General features: G+C 39.6%; 1 protein-coding gene across 4 annotated transcripts in view; it reads left to right on the forward strand.

Moving 5' to 3' along the window:
• Window positions 1–20,140, forward strand: part of rad51 (RAD51 recombinase) — an 88,773-nt gene that overhangs the window by 21,827 nt on the left and 46,806 nt on the right. For all 4 annotated transcript variants that reach the window (XR_015863887.1, XM_088404082.1, XM_088404083.1 and 1 more), the window contains exons 5-8: window positions 5,284–5,375; window positions 7,844–7,938; window positions 11,001–11,114; window positions 13,168–13,297. Coding sequence is in view for 3 of the 4 variants with exons in the window: in XM_088404082.1 (XP_088260208.1) it covers window positions 5,284–5,375; window positions 7,844–7,938; window positions 11,001–11,114; window positions 13,168–13,297 (431 nt within the window). In the remaining variant the exon portion in view is untranslated. The remainder of the gene's footprint in view (window positions 1–5,283; window positions 5,376–7,843; window positions 7,939–11,000; window positions 11,115–13,167; window positions 13,298–20,140) is intronic.

The following is a 20,140-nucleotide window of genomic DNA, read 5'->3' on the forward strand; positions in this document are numbered from 1 at the left end:
CTTGGGTGCTTCGATAAATATAAAAGGAGGGCTTGTATTCATTCCCTGGTACGACATGGGGAAGCTGCCACCGCTGATGTGCGCGCTGCCCAACACTTCCCTAATGCACTAAAAGAGGGCTTTCCCGCAGTGTGGATGCAAACGCCTGGGTAACAAGGCATTTTTTGTGGTGTTGGTTAACCTCACCTTCGGTCCATTTGCATCCATAGTTGCATTAATCAAATCTGATCAATTCTATTTGTTTGTTTTGGATTTATTTATTAAAATTCAAGTGGAATTAAAACTACTGTTTACAGCCATTTTTTCAAAGAAAAATCTGATAAATTAAAGTTTCAATGTTTTCAGTTTTTTTTATTTAACGTTCAAATGGAATTAAAGCTACTGTTTACAGCCAATTTTTTCTAAGAAAAATCTGATGAAAATTAAAGTTTCAATGTTTTCGTGTTTTTTTTTTTATCAAATAAAGTTCAAATAGAATTAAAATGATTGTTTACAGCCATTTTTTTCTGTCATTTGCTTGACATCTACTGAGCATCGCATTTTTTGAAAGGTAAAGTACGAGTGTTTCTCAACTATATTTTGCCAGGCCCCCCCTAGAAAAGAGAAAACTTTTTGCATCCCCCCAGTTGATGTACTGACTATAAATAAGATTATTGATGAAAATTGTTAAGTATACCTACACATGTATCCTTTTTAACATTAACAACAGAAAAACGCAATATAAAATCAACTTTCATCAACCGTTAATTATTTTTATCGCGTTTATACGGGTTAACAGCTTATTCTAAACCGGAAAACTGAAACTAAAAGAAAATGATGAAAATTATTACTTGCAATTACATTCCACATGACAAAACAAAGCCTTCTTCCTGGGATCATCCACGCCCCCCCCCCGGCATCACATCTTGTGCCCCCAGGTGGGCCCGCTCCACTATTTGAGAAGCACTGCCTTAACAGCAGCCTCAACTGATTGCCGCCCTTCTAGGCCGCTGCTGGAGGATTTCCTCGCTTGCTATAGGATGGAGATGTGATGACGATGCCAAAGTTAGCATTGTGGCGCGCTCTCGAGAGTTCAGCTTTCAATTCCACCTTAAAAGCCTTTAGATGGCAATGTTTCCCATTTGTTTGCGTGACAAAAGCCTCTGCTTTTCAATCACTCGAATATATTATTTACCAGTGTGAAATGGCTTTGAGTTTCTCACCGGATTCCTAATATATACCGTAATAGCTGTCAATTGAGACACATTTTGAAAAATCCGAATAAATTTGGTTCAGATGGCCATAGACGAAATTTTGACTGCTAATTGATTAAAATTTGCTTAGAAGTAAATAATGTACTTGATTCTAAGTAGGCTTCTTTTTTTTTAATTAGCTGTGTATGCCAAGTTTTTGCCATTTTTTTTTAAATTACATATCATTTACTTTACTTTACTCTACTTAGCCACTGTATGGCTTTTATTTCGAGCTTGGAACAAATTAGGAAGTTACATGTAAAATGTGATTCATTAAAGGTTTGTTCAGGGTACAAACTGCACTCCGGAACAAATTAAATTTGTATCTGGAGGTTCCACTGTACTGGTCTTTAATGCTTATATATTTTACTAAAATATCGAAATTAATGTAAATGCAGTGAATCCCTATCAGCCCCTAAAAGTTTTTTTTTTTTTTGTTTTTCTTAAACCAGTTTGAAATTATTCATAACTTTTCAAAAGCCATTTGGGACCGTTGGCAGGAGATTAATTTTCAGTTTAGTGATTCTATGTTTAGATGAGGTGCAAATTCCCAAATTTGAGTGGCAGACAAGTGATGCAAAACTCGCTTATTTTGAGCTTCGAACTGTTTGAATTGGTTGAAAATAATCTAGAAATTATGGGAGAAAAGTGCCAAAAAAATGTATAATTTGAATATTTTGTGAGCATTAGTATAATAGTATTGGGGCTGGGCGATTTTGCCTAAAAATAAAATCTCAAAAGAAAACATTTTTCGGACTATAATGCTGCGTGCACACCGAACGCGAACAAGGCGAAAAAGCGGACGGTTTTGTATAGTAGTCAATGGAGTTCACGCAACTGGGTTGGATGGCGTGTTGGGTGACGCAATGGACGCAAATGGAGCGATGCAAATCTCCGTGCGACATCACGCAAAGCGAAATTTCGCCTGTCGCGTGAAGTTAATTTTTTTTAACTTTATTCGCGTCGCGACAGCCAATCAGCCAACTTTGAGAACATTTAACGTCTCACGCAGGGGGCAGGAATGAATTATGGCGGCCGCTTTGCGGTCGCCGGGAACTATCCAACACGGCCAACTGAGCTTTCAATACAAAACGGAGCCAAGTAAGAACACCCACCTGGCTTGTAGAAAGGCGGAAGGGAGAATTTGGGACAACTGGTATGTGCAGCGTTTGGTCCGTTTTTTAACAGCTGTTGAACCCTAGTTACTGTGCTAAGCTAACGATAGTGCAGCATTGACAGCTCAGTATTTAGCACGGTATCGGCCACTTGATTGTGACGTTGAAACTTTTTTTTTTGGCAGACGAGTATTGCCACAAAACGAGGGACACACAGTCTAAAAAAGAATAAAGTTGCTGTAGAAAATGTTGGCTCTGCTGCATCCCAGAAAAGTGAAAGCGCTCAGCAATGGTCTTCTTTCCGGGTCTACCGTAAAGTGCAGAGCAAGTTCGCTCCACTCCCCTCTCCTCTCCTCGCATGACAAAAAAGTAGCCAAAAAGTACAACAGCAACAGAAAGCCCCGCGAATATGAGCGTAGCGGCGCAAATTTTCATGTTCGGTGTGCACGCAGCATAAGTCGCAACATTTTCCTTGAGCCTTGCGGCTTATAGTCCAGTGTGGTTTATCAGTTTTTTTATTTTTTGTTTTTTTTTTGCTAGCCACCAGGAGACAATACACCGGTCAAGCACATGTGTGTTCCTGTTCAAGGTGTCAATTTATGGAACAACTATAGAATAGAACTGAAAAGATTTGAATCAATGGCTGTGCTCATAAAGAGTTTTACAAATATCCGTATTATTAAAATATTTTAAAATTATATGTTTAAATTGAATAAGAGCTTGTATAAAAGTTTGATTAAATTTGTGACGTGTAAATATACAGTATATATGATTTTATGTTTACGTTTGTATACCGTGATCCCTCGTTTATCGCGGTGGTTTACGTTCCAAAAATAGCACGTGCAAAGTGAAATCCGTGAAGTAATCAGCTTTATTTTTTATTATTTTACAATGCAATATACAATATATTTTAAAGCCCAAAATTTATTTAAAATAATAATTGTAATATATTAATTCAAGGTTGGAAACATTGTCAGTCACATATTTCACAGTCCCAGCTGTGCTGCTCTGCTTTAGTGTCTGTTTCTACTGAAGGCGCAGGAGTCTTTTTCCAAGAGAAGAACATTGTCATAGGTAGTTGTTGGCGCTCTTTCTTTTTCTGAGCAAAAATATTTTTATAAACGGATATGCCCGGACATCGAATTAAAATGAAGCCTCTTATAACAATACAATTGAAATTTTAAATTATGATGAAGTCTATGTAAAAGTCAGTTTTCTAAAGCTGTGCATTTCTCCGTTTCTACCTTTGTGCCTACATTAGTGTCGGCACGCCTATGAGTCACGTGATGGCTCCCAGAGACCAAGGTGTCAATCATTGTACTTACTAGCAGGTTCTTAAGGTGTGCGCGCACAGGCGGTTACTGGAGAGACGAACGTGAGCTTTTCTAGACAACAATAAAGCCCCTGAGCCAATCAGGATTCAGAGCACAATGCACTGTAAAAAATATCCACACTGTAAAAAATCTGTGAAGCATCGAAACTGTGAAAGATGAACCGCGATAGAGCGAGGGATCACTGTATGAGTTTTGTGCAATATGTTTTTATGTTCACTAAAATAATCTATAAACAAAGGGAGACAAAAGAAGATACATTTCAAGTACAGTATTTAGATTTTGAACCACTATTTAACAGTGTTCTGTTGGAGCTGAAATTATCCATCCATCCATCTTCTTTAAATATGTTGGGATTAAACATGCAGGCATGTTCAGTCTGTTAAAGAGAAGATATTGCTGTTGGCAGACAATAACAAAAAAAAAATGTAAGCTCTTCCATATATCATCTTTTTGCATAAATATCTAATGTTATGACCTGCAGTTTATAGTCCAGTGTGGCGTATCCATGACAAAAATCTCAAATGTGTGCCTTGCAGCAAATATTTCTGTAAACAAATGTAAATTCGTACAACACTTTTGAGATTGATAAAGGGCAAACAAAACGTTTTTTCTACATTGTTAAAGATAACATTGCAACGTATATCACTTAGCAAAAAACAAAACAAAACTACTTTAATAAGGTGCTGCCAATTTCGTTGTATACCAGCCTTACATTGACAATAAAGGCATTCTATTCTATAGTTTTCCTGCACTTCCACACACAGACATACACACACACATATCCACGGCCAATCTTGACAGTTTCGTCATAGCTTGGCATAAAATGCACGAAAAAACACGATAGATTAGAGCAATGCATATTATTGGTTTGCATGTGTGCAAAGATGCAATGCAGCAAATATGTCAATACAGCTAAATGAAAATAAATTACGTACGTTTGATAGTCATCCTGTGCCTGACCCAAAAAAACATTATCAAGAATAAAGTGTTGAATATACAAGACTGAATAGGGTACGTAGTAATGATGGTTTTAAATACATTAATGGAGTTTTTGCAGTTTAATAAACACACATTTTAAAACAATGAATAAAAAAATGAATTAGAACAAATGAATAATTGTTTGTAATAATTGTGATTTCAACCAATCACAATATTTGATTATTTTTTCATAATTGGCCAGTGCTAGGTGCATAGACACTACACATTACATTGGAAAAGGAGTTGTTAGTGACTAACAACGGGCCTTGAGTTTGACACCTGTGAATTAGACTAACAGTTACTGTAATTCACAGGTGTCAAACTCAAGGCCCGGGGGCCAGATCCGGCCCACCACATCATCTCACGCGGCCTGCGAAATGCCCATTCCAATTCAAGTTTCCGGTCACATTTGTAAGTCAATTTGAAATTGTTTGGGGGAAAAAGCAAGCGCTTTTTGCCCTCACCCTCTCTCTGATTTCAAAACTAGTAGGAAGTGTGACAAATACAACCAAAATGTATTTTATCACAGTCATCCCGGCCCTCCGACAGAAACTGTAACTGCAACGTGGCCCTCGATAAGAATGAGTTTGACACCCCTCGTCTAATTACTGCTTTCTTTTGGAGGTGGGATCGAGACTGGTTCTATTACAGAGATGTTTGGAGAGTTTCGGACAGGGAAGACTCAGCTGTGCCATACACTCGCCGTCACGTGTCAGGTAAGATCTAGTTGTTCACATGTCATATACTTACATTTGCTGTGACCCTTGAACCTCAACTCAAGCGCGTTATTATTTTTTAATCATGTGTTTATGTACAATGTGATTTGAGCCGATTCCTCCATCAAATTTAGAGCATCCAATGGTATAGTTAACTCTTTCAGTGCCTTGTGTTATATGTGCCAGCCGATGCACAGAAGTCTACAACGAAATCATATTTGCAACCAGAAATTTTTCACAACCGGGGACTTTTCACGATAGTAAAACTATGTCTCTGATGTAAACATAAAAAAAACCTGTTGTGCAATCTACCAGCTGACTGAAGTTAAAGACAAATCCATCCAACATTTAAAAAAAAAAGAAGAAAAAGAAAGAAATTGCCAAATCTACAAAAAGCATTCATTTTCATAATTACATCAATTTCTTGCATAATGTCTTTCACTTTGTTTCATCCATCTTTCATCTTTATTGTATTTATCCTGTCTTCAAGTGTTAAGCTTGGTTTAAGGTTGACATGACAAGGTTGTTATGTCCCAGTCTAGAGGCCTAGGACACAACATGTGCAAAGGGCCCTGCCTTCCCCAACTCCCAAGCAGCCAGCCGACAAACCAGGTGTGGAAAACCAAAAGATATATTTACATGAAAAAAAGGGTTACTGAAAAATAGGAGAAAGTAACTCAGGGTGAACCAAGGCCAAAACAACAAACAAAACAATCCTGTCTGTGAAATAACTAAACTAACCGAACAAACAAAACAACCAAAAGGCAATATGCTTACCTCCCTAGCTCCAAAAACAGGAGGAAAGAAAATGCACAACAAAAACGGCGGTTCACCCCTACTGTTCAGTTTCCACAAATATCAGGACAATTGCGTGGCTGGTTGGGTGCAAAGGAGGACAAGAGAGTTGTCTGCCATCTCAGCTCAATATATAGCATGTGTGCGATCAACAGCAGCCAATCATGGGCCTTCCTGGATCCGACCAATCCTTGCGTTGCTGGGGCACACCTAAAAAAAAAAATGCAAGGAAACACAGGGGAAAAAAAACAAAGCAGGCCGGTACCGGAGCGCAAGACCCCTGAGTGAACCCACCCGTAACATTAAGGTTGACATGTCCGCGAATTCCGCACATGAAGTGACGTTATTTTGGCAACCACGCCCCTACGCGCAGAGTCCACGCCAATCAGATTTTCCGCAACGTGTGTCTTCTGGCATTTTGCTGGTAAGAACATCTTCATGATTCGTCTGAAAAAGAATGCCATGATAAAAATACCGTAAACAACTCCTGGCGAACACCACGTTGTGGCGAGATGAAGAGTTTGTTTAAAAACACTTAGAAGAATTTCGATCGAATCTACTGGGATTCTTTACCTCTCTTATATAGTAGAGTAGTGTTGTTTGTATGGTATAGAGTCCATTTATTATGGGAGAATATCATCAGTCTGCGGGGGAAAGCCGCTCCGAGTATTCAAGTGCTGCAAAACGCGTGCCGGCACGTCAAGTATAAACCAAGCTAGACTTTTGAGTATAAACCAAGCTAGACTTTTGCTGCATGCTTGTTTTCGCATTAGTAAATTTCAATGCAATGCAAATGCAGAAAAAAAAAAAATTGTATAAAGTAGACTTCCTTCTCCCTGGCCACTTCGTCAAGCTCACCCGGGAGGATCCCCAGTCCAGCCTAGAGACATAGTCTCTCCAGCGTGTCCTGGGTTGCCCCTGGAGCCTCCTCCTGGTGGGACATGCCCGAAACACATCATTGGGGAGCTGTCCAGGAGGCATTCTAACCAGATGCCTGAACCACCTCACCTTTCTCCTCTCAATGTGGAGGAGCAGCGGCTCGACACTGACTCTGTCCTGGATGACAAGCTTCTCCCCGTATATCTAAAGGACACTTGTATCCGATATATCTTTCGGTCATGACCCACAGCTCGTGACCATAGCTGAGGGCATGAACGTAGATCGACTGGTAAATAGAGAGCTTCGCCTTTCAACTCAGCTTTTTCTTTATCACGACAGACCGGTGCAGAGTCCACATTACAGCAGACGCTGCATTGATCCGCCTGTCAATCTCCCGTTCATCCTACCCTTACTCGTAAAAAATACCTTAAGATAGCTAAGGACCGTGGTCTCAGATTTCGAGGCTCTGAAACAATTCAAATGATTAGCTTCTTAGTAAATTCTGTGGGAACTTGAAAATGATCCAGATTATTCAAAATCAAACGTAGATAACATGAAGGATGTTGGCCCTCGAGGACTGGAGTTTGACACTTTGTCGACAGTAACAGTTGGGACCTCTCAGCAATAAATGCCCCGGTCCTAAATAATCCTAATCCTAAAGTGTGTTTGTATATTTACCAATATTTGAAAATGAAGCAAGAAGTGCTCACTTGAGTAAGAAGCACCTTCTTTGCACATAATTCACCAGTTCACATTTACATTTATAATGATAGTTTACTTTTTCTATTGCATAGCTGTCCATGGATCAAGGGGGCGGAGAAGGTAAAGCCATGTACATCGACACAGAGGGAACCTTCAGACCAGAGAGACTCCTGGCTGTAGCTGAAAGGTGAGTTGCGATATTTTATACAGTGGCAACTAAGGGTGAAATAAGTGTGTGTGTGTGTGTGTATATGTGTGTGTATACTGTATATATGTATGTATACTGTGTATATACAGTGGGCCCCCGGGTTACGAACTTAATCCGTTCAGCGGGTACGCTCGTATCTCGAACTGCTCGTATAACGGGCAATCCAAACCCATGTTAATTCGTGAATGCGTGCAACGCGCGCAAAAGCCCTAGGTAAAAACACCACGACTGTACACATATATTATAATTGAGAGACATAATCTATTGTGAATTTGCATTCAATAATAAGTACAAAGGATAAATGACTTTTACCTTTGGAATGACGTGACTTGAGCTGGGTGGAAGCGGAGGTAAGCAGAGACTATCGCTCAAAGTCAACACGGCGAAGTAGATATGCTATTGGTCTTACAGTGTCACAGTAACTCTTTCAGTCAGGGTGCTAATCACGGAGATACTAAAACATCATCCTCTTATTTCTTCCTTTACCGCTGCTAGTAATTTTGGAAGCTATGTCTAACAGATAAAGTTTGCAAAGTCTTCACAACATTCCTCCCTTTCGTTTTTCACTCATTTTCTCTACTTCCTTCCATCCCAACCAGCTGTGCCATCAAGCTAGATAAAGGCGTTCGGCCAATAGCATATCGGCACTTCTGTGATTGACGTGTGACGCCGGCCAATAGCATCTCCGTGAGTGAGACCGGGTGACCTTAATCGACCAATATCATATTGGCATCTCCGTGACTGACTGATACTTATTCGCACTTTTTTTTAAACGGTTGGAATGTATTGACAATTAATTTTAAAAAAAACACATTTAAACCAATGACAATTCTTTGTCCTGCAATCTGCACATTTAATTTCATGTCAGCTGTTTTTCCCTTTAGCTGTACAAACACTACATTTAAATGGTAATATATTTACACACCGTGACTGAGACAGTCACTGTGACGTTGTAAGACCAATAGCGTTCACGTTACTGCTACAAGTATCTACTGAAGATTTAAATGACGCATCTGCTGATTTTGTTGACGCAGTTAAGCGAGGAACATATTCACATATTCAATGGCCGGCATGTCGGATTGCTCGTAAGGCGAAAGGTTTGTTCGTAAGTGGGGGACAAAAATCTCCGTGATCCACGCTCGTAAGGCGAATTGTTCGTAAATCAGGGTGTTCGTAAGCCGGGGGCCGACTGTGTGTATATATATATATGTGTGTGTGTGTGTGTGTGTGTGTGTGTGTGTGTGTGTGTGTGTGTGTGTGTATATATATATATATACAGTGGGCCCCCGGGTTACGAACTTAATCCGTTCAGCGGCTACGCTCGTATCTCGAATTGCTCGTATAGCGGGCAATCCAAACCCATGTTAATTCGTGAATGCGTGCAACGCGCGCCGAAGCCTTAGGTAAAAACGACACACTGTATACATATATTAAAATTGAGTGACATAATCTGCTGTACATTTGCATTATATAATAAATACAATGGATTAATAGCTTTCACCTTTGAAACGACGAGACTTGAGCTGGGTGTAGGCAGAGGGGGGCAGAGTCCAACGCTCAAAGTTAAAACGGCGATAGATATGCTATTGGTCTTACAGTGTTACAGTAACTCTTTCAGTCAGGGTGCAAATCACGCAGATACTAAAACATCATCCTCTTATTTCTTTCTTTACCGCTGCTAGTAATTTTAGAAGCTATGTCTAACAGATAAAGTTTGCAAAGTCTTCACAACATTCCGTTTTTCACTAATTTTCTCTCCTTCCTTCCATCCTGTCCCATCAAGCTAGATAAAGGCGTTCGGCCAATAGCATATCGGCATTTCTGTGATTGACGTGTGACGCCGGCCAATAGCATCTCCGTGAGTGAGACCGGGTGACCTTAATCGACCAATAGCATATTCGCATCTCCGTGACTGACTGATAATTATTCGCACTTTTTTTTTTTAAACGGTTGGAATGTATTGACAATTAATTTAAAAAAAAACACACATTTAAACCAATGACAATTCTTTGTCCTGCAATCGGCACATTTAATTTCATGTCAGCTGTTTTTCCCTTTAGCTGTACAAACACTACACTTAAATGGTAATATATTTAGACACCGTGAGTGAGACAGTCAGTGTGACGTTGTAAGACCAATAGCGTTCACGCTACTGCCACAAGTATCTACCAATGATTGATGATGTCGCTACTGTCGATTTTATTGACGCAATTAGACGAGAACATTTCTACATACTCAATGGCCGGCACGTCGAATTGCTCGTAAGGCGAGAGGTTTGTTCGTAAGCGGAGGACAAAAATCTCCCTGATCCACGCTCGTAAGGCGAATTGTTCGTAAATCAGGGTGCTCGTAAGCCGGGGGCCGACTGTATATATATATATATATATATATATATATATAAAGCCATATTGCAGAGAGACGTGCTATGAAGGTTTCTTGCGTGCCAGATAGATGATGTAACTATGAATGCACTTAATGCACTTGTACGGACACTCCGGACGTCCATCTACTGCAGTACACATATTTACTTACGTCTTAAATTATTAAACCTTTTACAGTAACTGCAAGTTGAAGGGGCTGTGGTCTCACGGAGAGCCGCGTCATATTAGCAGCGCCCTGTAGTCTAATTAAAGTGAAGGCTATAGCAAACATCACAGTTTACACTTGAAATTCCAATTCATTACAAAAGAAATCTAGGTAAGAGATTTCCAACGGCACAGTAAAGCCGCTTTCCTCCTCCTGCCAGCGTGTTTTCCTATTGATACAGGAGCTGCCTTGGGGTACATAACGTGGTCATATTAGCGGCGCTTGAAGTCTAATTAAAGTGACGGGTCTTATCATTTCACCTGCACAAGTACAAGGCAATGAAATTCTGACTTAACGAGCTCAAACCATGTGTGTGCGTGTGTGTGTGTATGTACGTATGTGTGTTTGTGTATATTTGATATTAATATGCATTTGTTACTATAATGTATAATAATGAAATATTTACATTAAGGACAAATCAAATATATGCCCACTTCTCTGTTTTCTCCTGCTAGATATGGACTGGTGGGCAATGATGTTCTGGACAATGTGGCCTACGCTCGAGCTTATAACACCGATCATCAGACCCAGCTGCTGTATCAGGCATCTGCAATGATGGCTGAGTCCAGGTCAGTTGCGAGCTCCCTGATTGTTTCTTTACAAATATTTATCATTATTATTATTATCATCATCATTATGCCGAGAGCAGCTGAGCAAGGTAAACAAATATAAGTGTATAAAAGGCTCAAAAAAGTTGTGTTTTTTGTTTGCAGGAGTTCCAAGTTTTGTTTGGTTGTTTGCATAACCACTCCTACAGTAGGGCTGCATGATTACGGCCAAAATAATAATCAGGATTATTTTGGTCAATATTGAAATCCTGATTATGCATCACGATTATTCATCATGTTTGGTCAAACATGTCTATTTATTGCCCTTCTTTTAAACAAGCAGTATATAGACAAGGCTTCAAAGCGTGATACTTACAAACAATAAAAAACTAATATAAATAAAGAGAGAAAATAATAATTTCAAAAAAATTCACCCAAGACATGGCAAAAACTTTGCACACAGGGCAACACAGCAAACTCACTTGCTGAGTGCAAACCAATGAAAAAAAAGAAGCCTACTTAGAACCAAGCACATTATCAACTTTTATGCAAATTTTAATAAGTTGGCGGTCAAATGTCGTTTTCGGTCATTTCAAACCGAATTTATTCCAATTTTGGGTCTCAATTGACAGCTAGCTCTGTATATATTTGAAATCAGTCAACTGCATTTCACATTAGAAAATAATATATTAGGATGAAAAAAGCAGGGGCTTTTGGCATGCAAATGTGGGAAACATTGCCCCCTAGTGGTACAATGACACATTGCTTGATTTGACATGTATCCGGCTTTTTAAATGTTAATATCGCCATGGTTCAACTTAATTATCTGTGGCAGCCAATATTGTGATCGCGATTAAAATTCGATTAATTGTGTAGCCCTAGCTAGGCTACGTTACTGTGGCTTCCCGTGTCACGTGACTGCGTGCTTGCGTGTGCAAAAGTTCAGTGTTATCCAGTAGAGAGTATGTTCACTGTATGGTCGTTTGCTCGTTAAGTCATAAACATCCCTAAATTCAGTTTAAGTACTGAGTTCATGACCAAAAAACTCTGTCTGTGTCTAGCTTCTGTGTATAGCACCTGCATTCACTATCTGCGTCTCGCATCTGCTTGTATCACCTGCTTATACTATCTGCATCTATCATCTGCGTTTATCATGCATAAACTGTCTGAGTAAAGAATCTCTCAACCATCACCTGTATTCTTACCGATACACCGTCATGTACCTGATATACACTCCAAACAATCCAGCCACCAATCACCTCCCCAACAATGCATGATTTTTTTTTTCAAAAAAGCCTCAAAAAATGGATAATCAATTACTGTATCTTGAACATTGCAACAATTTGATAACTGGCATGGTCTTTACATTTCAAAGGCCAATGATTCACCGTACCTTTAGAATCTGCTGTAACTTGAGATTCCATTCCTGAAAACATCTACTAAAAAATGTTCATTATAGCGGTAGCGTGGCGCTACCGCTATAATGAAGCCTAGTGGCGTGAAGATTTTTTTTTTTTTTTTTCCCAGTCGGATGAACTGCTTAGGACAAAGGTGTCAAAGTCTTTGAGGACTGGTATTCTGCATGCTTCTCTCTCAAACATACTTGATTCAAATGAATAGGATCATTTTCAAGCTCCTGTGGAACTTACTGACGAGAGAACCATTTCAATCAGGTGGTCTTGAGAGGAACCTGGAAAACATAAAGTACTCCAATTAGGACAAGGAGGTAAAAATATGAGCCCAGCATATGCAACAATGCGCCAAAAATGGACATATAAAAAGTCATGTCAAACGTGCTAATTTTTCGCCACGCCACACAAGTGTGCAAAATTTGGTGTGTTTTCTTGCATGTTTAGGTTCCCAATAATGATTCTCTTCAGAGGAACAATAAATAAATAATACTAGCAGCTGCCACTGCTCGGTCCCTAGCAATAATTTCTACAAAAACAATAGGTACCTCGCAGCGGTCACTACTCGGGTCCTAATAAATCACCAGTCTTTTGGGGGTCCTTGCAAATATACATGAATGTCAGCTTTTTCATTTATTTGGCCTTGTATTTCGGTTTACTTACAGATATGCCCTGCTAATAGTCGACAGTGCCACAGCTCTGTATAGAACGGACTACTCAGGCCGAGGTGAGCTGTCAGCCAGACAAGGACACTTGGGACGCTTTCTCCGCATGCTGCTCAGGCTGGCTGATGAGGTAAGTGTGTCGGTGCTGTTAGCTTCTGTCTACAATACTGAAAAAGTTTTAAAAAAAAAATAGAAGTGCCAATTTCATGTTTTAAGATCATCAAACACAAATATCAGTGACACCTCAAATCGGTCAGACTCATTGTGTGATTCTAGTTTCAATAGGCAATTTGAGTGGCAATTTAGAACCAGAGGTGGGCATTTTACATTTTTTTGCTAGTCCATTAGCCACCCTGCCACCTTTCATCATCGTTGGTCCGCCATTTTTCAAGCCAAAAATTGTCATAAAATATTTCATTAATATCAGTAGTAAACTAACATGAAATTTGTGAGCCAATAAAACAAATTGAAATTAATAAATGTGTAAAGATTAATCTCTCTACTACCAGCAAAACTCCTATTCAACGAAACCTGCCTATGCAAAAAAAAAAAATCACCCAGTGTGAAATAATCTTCATGTATTGAAGCCTTTCCCTCTTTCTTACTTCCCCCTACGAGAAATCACCCTGTTGCATAATACAAAATGTTTGTCTCTGCATTTGCCAACATTTAAATTCACTATAGAGAAAACAAGGCTGCAACAAATGTGTAGCTTGGTTTATGCCTAAAGCACCGGCACACGTTTTGCAGCACTTCATACTGAGTGCGGCTTTCCCCCGCAATCACACAACATTCTCCCATACTCTAGGTAGTAGAATAAACAGTAAACGTAAAAGCAGTAAGTTAGTCTACAGAATACAAACAACACTACTGTATAGCAGAGGTAGAGAATTTCAGTAGTATAAAACAATCTAAATTCTTCTTAGCTTTTTTTTTTTAACAGACTCCCTAGCTCCCTAGCATGGTGCTCATCAGGATTTGTTTATGGTATTTAGGTCACGGTAGTCATTTTCAGCCGAATCATAAAGATGTTTTTACCAGCGAACTTCCATAAGCAATATTTCGTCAACCATGTATTCCGCTCGTAACGAAATTCTGGAAGGTACACTTTGCAGAAAATATGTTCCGCTCGGACGATGCACGGAGGGGCGTGGTTGCCAAAATAACGTAATTCGATGTGCGGAGCTCGCAAATGCATCAAGCTTAAACCAAGCTTAACACTTGAGGACAGGATAAAAGTCATGTGAAAGATGGATGAAGCAAAGTGAAAGACATTATGCAATAAATTAATGTAAGTATGAAAATAAATGTTTGTTGTAATTTGGCAATTTCTTTCTTTCTTTCTTTCTTCCCTTCTTTCTTTTTTCAATGTGGGCGAGCTGGATGGTTTTGTTTTTACCTTGTCAGATTGTAGATTGCACAACATGTTTCTTTATGTTTTCGTCCAACACATAGATTTGCTATAGTGAAAAGTCCCGTTTTGAAAAATTTCTGGCTGCTAACTTGATTTCACTGTAGAGGAGTTCTACTGTACGTTCCTCAGTGTTGTGAAAGATAGTCTTCAGCAAGTCAAAACATATTTTTTTTAAATCCATGCATTGTTTTAATATTGATATGAAATGAATAAAAGATCGTAAAATGCTGTCCAAACTTATTTTTTTAAAGAGGGCCAGATTTGGTAAGGTGAAAATGTGTGGGAGCCAACCATTCCGCCTGACATTCTTTGACCCAATAATGACACCAATGGCATTGCTACACTTTATTTTGAAGTTATTTTCTGGAAGCTTAGTCACGACAACACTCAACCAACTTGATCTTTCATTACCAGAGTGAGAAGCCTTCATTGTAAGCAGCTGGTCTGAAATCAGTCACGTTTACACAGTGTTGCTTGGAAATTATGTTCAAGCTCTCAATTCAGGCCCTAAAAAAACTACAATCAAGCAACAACTGATGTTTTTTTGTTGTTTTTTTTTTCCCAATTGATACTCTTTTCTTGATTGACATTCTTTTTTCATCAGATTTTTTTTAAGTGCACACCATACCTTTAACCAATGTTCCCTCTAATTTTCAATGCGCCTGAGCATTCACACAAACTCCCTGAGCAGGCTTTGGACCATTGTGACCAACTTCTGACATGCACACAGTGAGTCACTGTGCACACACCGTGCTCCTTAAAGTGACCGATATCACATAATTCACATTTTTTCATTCATGAACAAGGAAGGAGGGGGGCTCTGAGTAATGTGCTTTTGGATACTTATCCTGCTTTTATGAAGGGATAGCTGAGGTGAAAAGCATCTGTGATTGACATGTTTGTAGGAGCCAATTCACAGAATTTCACTTAACAGAGTTACTTTAAATTTCATTTTTTGTAATGGCCAAGAACTAGAAAGTTATTTATTTGTTTGTGTGTTGTTTTGGCTCACTGCCCAATGGACATTTATGTTACTGCCCCTTTAAGGCAGAGGGAAAGGTGCATAATACTGGCCCTTTAAGAGCCTTAGGCCAGCATCACAGGGGCAGTTGAGATTGATCGCAGATTAGAGAACATGGTTACTTGACCGTAATGTTTGTATTTAAAGTATTTTTGTTTGAAGAGTGTTGTGAAAAAGAAATAAATCTCACTCACTTTCACCGCTTGTTCTTCTACTTGCCTATACTCCAACAGTCATTCCATCTTAAAAGAAGCACATTTCTTTTTTACTACTACTAACCTGCCTTGGGTGTATATGCAGGGAACGTTTCTGTCCATGCGTTTGATTGGATGAATAGTGTAAGTGAAACCTATTGTATCATTGGCTGGACACTTGTCACTCGCTGTCATGATGCAAAATGGTACAGAAAACAATATTATTGGTCTAATAAATCAGATAAGATTAGGTCTAATATTAATATTATTTTGTTTTATGCGCATCATAGCTTTTCTTGCGTGCTGAGAACATGTGAGCAGTGCGCAATAGCGCATGCGCACAGCTTAGAGGGAACACTGCCTTTAACGTCCACATACCGCCCTCTATCACGTCCTTCTTTTGTTATTGTAAGTGGCGTGTGGACAAGAAAGGTTTTCAGTCAGTCAAGCGGCGCGCTCATCAATGTCACTCAGCAACGTTGACATATTTTGTAACTCGGTGCACTCATACGATGCACCGCATCATAACACACAGTTAATTTTGGCAATAATTTTAGACTTTTAAATGCACCTTTTGCCTGGGAAAATATGGTACTTTACCCTGATCTGGTCTGTACCTGAATAGTTGACTAATTCTGTGAAGCACACCTTGAAATTGAGCTGCTCTTGGGAGCATCTGCAAGTTGCTGGCTTTCAACATGCAACAGTGCAGGAGGGCTGCCTCACATTAGGTTAAAGTTTCCTCATAGTCCGCCCCAATCTAAATTGAGGGTAGTCTGCCATGCTTGTTGTATTTCCAATCCATTTAAATGTGTGCTATCAAGCATATCACAACACCAATCTACCACCTTCTTCTGCATATGCAGGATTTGCTACTTTCATTATGACATATACATCTCCTTCAGTTTTCTTTTTTGTGTTTCTACTACTTATATATCGCTTTGATGCTTTTTTCATTATCTAAGCTTTTCCTTTTTATTTGTTTGTTGTTGTGAGGTTTTTTTTTTTTTACTTCATTCAACTTCTTCACCAATACTCAAGTGGTCCGTGTTTTTATCAATTGCCTTATTTCATATTTCTTTTTCCAACTGGTCAAATAGGAGAGCTGTCCTGCTTTTGTTCCATATACAGTGGGCCCCCGTGTTACGAACTTAATCCGTTCAGCGGCTACGCTCGTAACTTAAACTGCTCGTATGACGGGCAATCCAAACCTATGTTAATTAGTGAATGCGTGCAACGCGTGCAAAAACCTTAGGTAAAAACATCACGACTTTATACACATATTATAAAGGTAAAAACATCACGACTTTATACACATATTATAAATGAGTAACATAATCTACTGTACAGTTAAATTAAATAACATATTGTCAGGTTCACCAAGCCAATTACTGTCAACCCGAGCGTTTGTCTAAAAGAAAGAGAGAAGGCAACGGTTATGCTCATGCATGAGGAGAACGAGACAGGACCACAAAGGCTGCAGTGCTGCCGCGCTCTGAGGTACTTCCTCGTTCCCCTTAGTTTTATTATTCAGAGGTCCCTAGGTTACATGTAGGTTCCGGCCCTAAAGGGTAGAGATGCATGGGGGAGCGATGTATGTGACCGGAACCCAAAATCTTGTAATACATCTTGTGACAGCTAAGCGCACGCGTGTAGGTGTGTGGCTCAATGCAGTATGCAGCGACACGTTTCAGTAAGAAGGGTGCTCGGGTCCACCGCATTTCTCCACCCGACTTCTTCTTTCTTGGGGAGCCTTCCAGGTGACCCCGGTCCAGGATGTTGTTCAATTGTTGTTTGACAGGCCCTGTCTGAGAAAGACTTCAACAACCACCAGCACACGGCCTCGAGCACTCTTGTCATGAGTGGAACATGTTGCTATCCTAATGATAAGGACAGGGTGTCAAATGTATAATCACATTGAATCAAAATCATTAATAAATCACTTCATCAATCAACAGGAACATCTGATCAACATAACATCTAACACATGGCTGATTAGTACATGTGCTCTACTTCCCTGAGTATTACTGATTGCTACATTAAGGACATAAATCGACATGGTCCTATTTGATTGGCACATCTGATTAAAAACACAATATATGTAAAGGATTCCTAAATTTCTCCAACACCTATACAAAGGAAAAATGACATTTACCTTTGGGGCGGCGTGACTTGAGCTGAGCGGAGGCGGAGAGGAGCAGAGACCAACCCGCAGAATTTATTTATTTTCTTAAACGGGAACTTTTCTCAAACTAAAACATATCACCGGCGATTTCCTTCTCTTTAATCCATAAAAGAAGAAGCCTCTCAATTTTGTTGTCAAGCGAGGTCCGTCCCCCGGCAAGGAAAGTCTTGCACTTCGAAGATTGCCGAGCGGTTCCATCCATACTCACGAGCAAGGTTAACTATGCATGCGCCTCCTTCGTATGTTTTTATTATCTCCTGCTTGGTTTTTATTGTCATCATCCTCTTACTTCTTACTTTACCGCCACTTGCAATTTTAGAAGCCATGTCTAACAGATAAAGTTTGCAAAGTCTTCACAACATTCCTTCCTTCCGTTTTTCACTCATTTTCTCTCCTTCCTTCCATCCCGACCAGCTGTGCCATCAAGCTAGATAAAGGCGTTCGGCCAATAGCATATCGGCATTTCTGTGATTGACGTGACGCCGGCCAATAGCATCTCCGTGAGTGAGACCGGGATTGTGACCTTAATCGACCAATAGCATATTGGCATCTCCGTGACTGACACCGTGACTGAGACAGTGACTGTGACATTGTAAGAGCAATAGCGTTCAACGTTGCCGTGATGAGCGTCAACTTCTGATTTAGTTGACATAGCAAAGCGAAAATAAATGTACGAATATAATGGCGGGCATGTCGTATTGTTCGTAAGACGAAAGGTTTGTGCGTAAGTGGGGGACAAAAAACTCCGCGGTCCACGCCCGAAAGTCAAAATGTTCGTAAAAGAGGGTGTTCGTAAACCGGGGGCCGACTGTACTTGTCATCTCCGGTGAGTTCATCACCAGTCAATTTTCATAGGAACAATTTTTCATTTTCTGGTACCTATGACAACTGTGAATATCTCTCAACAGAACATTCTCAACCCAATTAGAGGTCCCACTTTTTTAGTCACCTTTTGCCTGTCAAAAAATCAACATCTTTTCACCACTCACTTCAACTGCCCAGACAGGTTTTTTGTTGTTGTTTTTGCATTCAAACAACACCCCTCAAACCTTTAGATTTGTACACATGACTCAATCCCTGTTTTTGTTCTGAGTGCAGGGCTTGAACCCCACACTTTACAGGACCAGACTCCAACCATCTTTTTCTAAGTACGAGCGCCACGCTATTTTCTTTCTAGCCTCGAACAGTATTTGAACCCCCTTTTTAGCACAGCACTCATACCCATCTTTTTTTCAAACGCGTTAACAATATAGCCATACTCACAGTTCATGTTTTCCCCGTCTCAATTTCTGGTGACTGTTTTGAATACCGCCAATCAGCAATCCTAATGAGGAAGTTCATGCTACCAGCCGCGGTAAAGTGAACTTGTACTACAGACCCAGTCTGACTGTGCACAGTTCTCAGTCGCTGTCAACAGCACCTCCGTTATGGCAGATACGTATGTTGACGTTTCAGTTATGAATAAAAAAGATTGTTGGAGGAAAAAAAAAAAGAGCACAACCTTTGTCAAAGTGAGTCTTTTGCAAGATAGGAGCACCAAGGTCTTCAACATTCTACTCAGTTTTTTTAATTGTAAAAAAAAAAAAAAAATGCTATTTACATGTGGGCTTAAATTTCAAAGGCATCTTTAATCAGATAAGGGTCCTATTTTCCATCACTGTGCACAAACATAGGCAAAGCTTTTGTATATTTTAAATGTTTTGCTCACCATCAAACGTAATGTATACATATTCTTTCTGATTGAAAACATCCAATTTAAACTGAAATATGGGCATTTACGGGTATTTATCACAGCACAATATTTTTTTTAAATTATAAATTTGAAAAACAACCAGATGGTGGTAGTTTTTTCACATTGACAAATGTATTTTCCCCACTCATGCTCACTACTACCTCTTAGCTTACTCGCAAAATCACTCGATCTTTTTGGAAAACCGAAAGCTTCCCCCAAAGCCGAGTTTTTGACAGGGTGCAAAGTTAAATATTTTTGCCTTGATGAGTCACACTCGAGCAATCACATAAAATACTCCGTAAAAGTAGCATCTGATAACATATTAGCAGGAGCAACATTATATTGATATTAAAGCCTACAAAGCGGAACAGACAGCGTGATTGGCTACTGCAGCAGAGGAGGACTCACATATGATACACAATGAAAG

Source organism: Hippichthys cyanospilos, chromosome 20 (genome assembly GCF_059441005.1).
Source record: "Hippichthys cyanospilos isolate Australia breed blue-spotted pipefish chromosome 20, RoL_Hcya_1.0, whole genome shotgun sequence".
Classification (NCBI taxonomy): Eukaryota; Metazoa; Chordata; class Actinopteri; order Syngnathiformes; family Syngnathidae; genus Hippichthys; species Hippichthys cyanospilos.